This window comes from Myotis davidii, unplaced genomic scaffold, assembly GCF_000327345.1.
Source record: "Myotis davidii unplaced genomic scaffold, ASM32734v1 scaffold274, whole genome shotgun sequence".
NCBI classification, from domain to species: domain Eukaryota; kingdom Metazoa; phylum Chordata; class Mammalia; order Chiroptera; family Vespertilionidae; genus Myotis; species Myotis davidii.
In genome coordinates, this window is record NW_006285613.1 from 2,339,350 (window position 1) to 2,342,876 (window position 3,527).

Consider the following 3,527-nt stretch of genomic DNA (forward strand, 5'->3'; position numbering starts at 1 on the left):
GTCCAGGCTACAGCCCATCTCATTGAGTTGCATAACTTAAATCAGGGGTGGTGAACCTTTTTCTCTGCCAAGGGCCATTTGGATATTTATAACATTATTCGAGCGCCCCCCCCTCGCCGCCCTCAGTGGAAGCATCTGGAGAAGCCCAGCACTTCTCCACAACCAGGGCGTTGGCGTAGGTGCCATCAAGATACAGAGCCCTTCCCACGCGCGCCCCGCCGCCCTCCTCTCCCCGCCTTCCCCCGGCAGCCACCAGCATGTTCTCTGTTGCTATAATTTTATCACTTCAAGGATGTTACAGAAATGTTTAAATCTGTGATCCATTTTGCCCTAGTCGGTTTGGCTCAGTGGATAGAGCGTTGGCCTAAGGACCAAAGGCTCCTGGGTTCGATTCCGGTCAAGGGCACATACCTTGATTGCAGGCTCCTCCCCGGCCCGGGCCCTTTTATCGATGTTTCTCTCTGTCTTTCCCTCTCTCTTCCACACACACGCACACACACACACAGAAATCTGTGATCCATTTTGAGTTAATTTTTATAGTTTGGGGGGTTTCGGTGGAGGCCCGTTTTTTCCTCTGGGTGTGCCCTTTCACCAGTGATTTGTTGAAAGGCTAGTCTTCCTCCGTTGGGTTGCTGTGCACCTTTGTCAGAAGTCATTCGGGCCTGTTCGTGTGGGTTAGTTTATGGCTGTCCGCTCTGTCCACTGAGCTGCGTGTCTGTCTCTCTGCCAGTCTCAGACGGTGAGCCTGAGGACCGGGTCCAGCCATTCCTCCCAACTCACTCCTTTTCAAAAGTGTTCCGTTCTTTTGCCTTTTCATGTACATTTTCAGATAATTAAATGGGTAGCCACAAATAAAAACCTAGCTGGGATTTGGATGGGATCCTGTGAAATTTCTGTGTCCACGTGGGGAGAATTGGCCTCGACCGTGTCAAGCCTTCCAGGCCCTGAAAGCAAACACAGAAAATTCCTCCCTCTCAGTGGGAGCTGGAGAGGTGAAGACACGGACGCTGTGATGTCCGTGACCACCCCATCATCCCTCTTTCTCCACACGTCTCCCCAGGCCTACGAAAGGAGGTTCCCCACATGCCCGCTGATCCCGATGTTTGTGGACAGTGACACTGTGAATGAATTCCGGAGTGAGGACGGGGCCATTCACGTCATAGAAAGACGCTGCAAACTGGACATAGACGCACCCCGGCTGCTGAAAAAGGTGACCGCAGGCCGAGGAGGCGCCCCGAACCTAAGTGAATCACGCACACCACCACTGCTGCTGCTGCTGCGATTGGGCGGTACTAATGCATCCTTCTCTCTGTTCTTTTTTAAAGATTGCGGGAGTTGACTATGTTTATTTCGTCCAGAAAAACTCACTGAATTCCCGGGAGCGCACTTTGCACATTGAGGCCCATAATGAGACGTTTGCTAACCGGGTCATCATTAAGGAGCACTGCTGCTACACTGTGAGTACCGGGGCTGTCCTCTCCACCGGGCTGTCCTCCACAGGCCGCCCGCCTCCCGCGGCAGGGTCGGGGAGCAGGCGCGGTTACTCAGAGTGCAGGCGGCAAGTGCTGCTGGTCTGTGTGGATTTGCTTTATGTGCCTGCTCTGCTGGCCCACTCTGACTTCAGATGTCTGTTGAAGGTCACGACACCGGGACCTCCGAGAGTGGCACTGAGCGCATTGATTGCCCTAAGCTTCACGCTGACCACCGTTTCCAGAACTTTTCCTCCCAGGTCGCTAGAATAACCTCCTGGGTGTCCCGCGTCTCCCCACCCTCCTATAGAAGCAGCCCTGAGTCCCGAGCACCTGCCGACCGTGTGTCAGATCACGTCACGCGGTCCCAGAACCCAGCAGGGACTCGGCTTTGCACTCAGAGGTCGTACTTCTGCTGCCTGCCTGCCTCATGCACAGCCCCGCTCCGTCTCCTGTCTGCTCCTAGGCGGGCCTCACGGGGACCTTTGCTCCGGGCTCCCTGCCAGCGGCCTCCGCCCTCTCCTCCTCCAGCCTTTGCTGACCGCCCTCCCTGATGAAGCCAGCCCTGAATATTTTAGAAATGGTGCTTCGGTCTCCGTGATCTTGACCCTCTCTGTAACTTTTCCATCTGCTGCTTTCATGGTAATCACATGATTAGTAAAATAGAATAGGTTTTTTCTTACGCTGACTAGCTGATTGAGGGGCAGACATGATATTCTCAGTTATCAGTTAGTTAATGCAGTTCTTTCTCAATCTGAAGGTTCACCCTGAAAATGAAGATTGGACCTGTTTCGAACAGTCTGCAAGCTTAGATATTAAATCTTTCTTTGGTTTTGAAAGTACAGTGGAGAAAATTGCAATGAAACAATATACCAGCAACATTAAAAAAGTGAGTCTGCCTGGGAGTTTTATGGAAAAGGGTGGGCAGGCGTCCCTGGGATGATTGGTGCTGGCGGGCTTTCTGGGAGTCTGGGAATGGGGTATTCAGGGGTCCCAGCCATTTCTCTGGGGGACTGCTCTGACCTTCCCCGGGCCTTGGATCCCTGGGAGTGGGAGGCGTAGGTTGGGGTGCACAGAATGCTGGTTGCCCATGAGGTGAGGAGGAGCATGTGGCCGGGGCCATGCGTTCTTGGCTGGGACTTGCCGGGAAGGTGAGAGTTGGGGTGCGGCAGGAGCAGCTCACTTGCAGCAGCAGCCCTGGTGCCCGCCAGGATCTGCGGCCGGAAGTGCTGCAGCCGGAAGAGGCACCTCCCAGGCATGCTCAGGGGTCCACCTTGGGTCGTTGGCTCATCTGCATGGAAGAACTTTCCTTCTCTTCTTTTTTTTTTTTAGATATAATTTTTAAAAAACATATTGTTACTGATTTCAGAGAGGACGGGAGAGAGATATAGAAACATCAACGATGAGAGAGAATCATTGATCGGCTGCCTCCTGCATGCCCCCTACTGGGGATCGAGCCTGCAACCCGGGCAGGTGCCGTTGGCCGGAATCGAACCTGAGACCCTTCAGTCCAGAGGCTGATGCTCTATCTCCTGAGCCAAACCGGCGAGGGCTCCTTCTCTTTAGGGCTCCTTTGCTGCTGTTCATTGTTGTGGAAGTGTGGTTTTGAACTCACCAATATGGGGTTCTGAGTGCTTTTGAAGGCTTGTTTTATTTTTTATTTTGGAAAGAATTTGGATTGAGACACAAAGCACGTATTGAGTACAAGTGTGGTAAAGCAGTGCTTCTAATTAGTCATAAAAATTCCGTCTCTTTAGATACTACTTCCTAGACCTTTGGAGAAGAGGAAGTAAAATGTGAAAAACAAAAATGCAGAGGCATTTGACTTCCCCTGTGTATTCTGCAGCAGTTCAGTTTTGTTAGTGTTACAAAGGCCTGTGAGGGACGAGCGATTTCCATGTTGAATGCCTGCTCACCTGACACTGGTTTTGTTTTAAAGGGAAAGGAAATCATTGAGTACTACCTTCACCAGTTGGAGGAGGAGGGCATCACCTTCGTGCCCCGCTGGACTCCGCCGCCCCTGGCGCCCTCTGCGGAGACGGCCGCGTCGTGCAGGAA

At 52.6% G+C, this 3,527-nt stretch overlaps 1 protein-coding gene across 1 annotated transcript in view; it reads left to right on the forward strand.

The window, feature by feature from the left end:
• The window catches only part of SEC14L1 (SEC14 like lipid binding 1), a 33,133-nt gene that overhangs the window by 15,358 nt on the left and 14,248 nt on the right, over positions 1-3,527 (forward strand). Inside the window, exons 3-6 of the mRNA XM_006756403.2 lie at positions 1,061-1,210; positions 1,326-1,457; positions 2,230-2,358; positions 3,409-3,521. Coding sequence (XP_006756466.2) covers positions 1,061-1,210; positions 1,326-1,457; positions 2,230-2,358; positions 3,409-3,521 — 524 coding nt within the window. The remainder of the gene's footprint in view (positions 1-1,060; positions 1,211-1,325; positions 1,458-2,229; positions 2,359-3,408; positions 3,522-3,527) is intronic.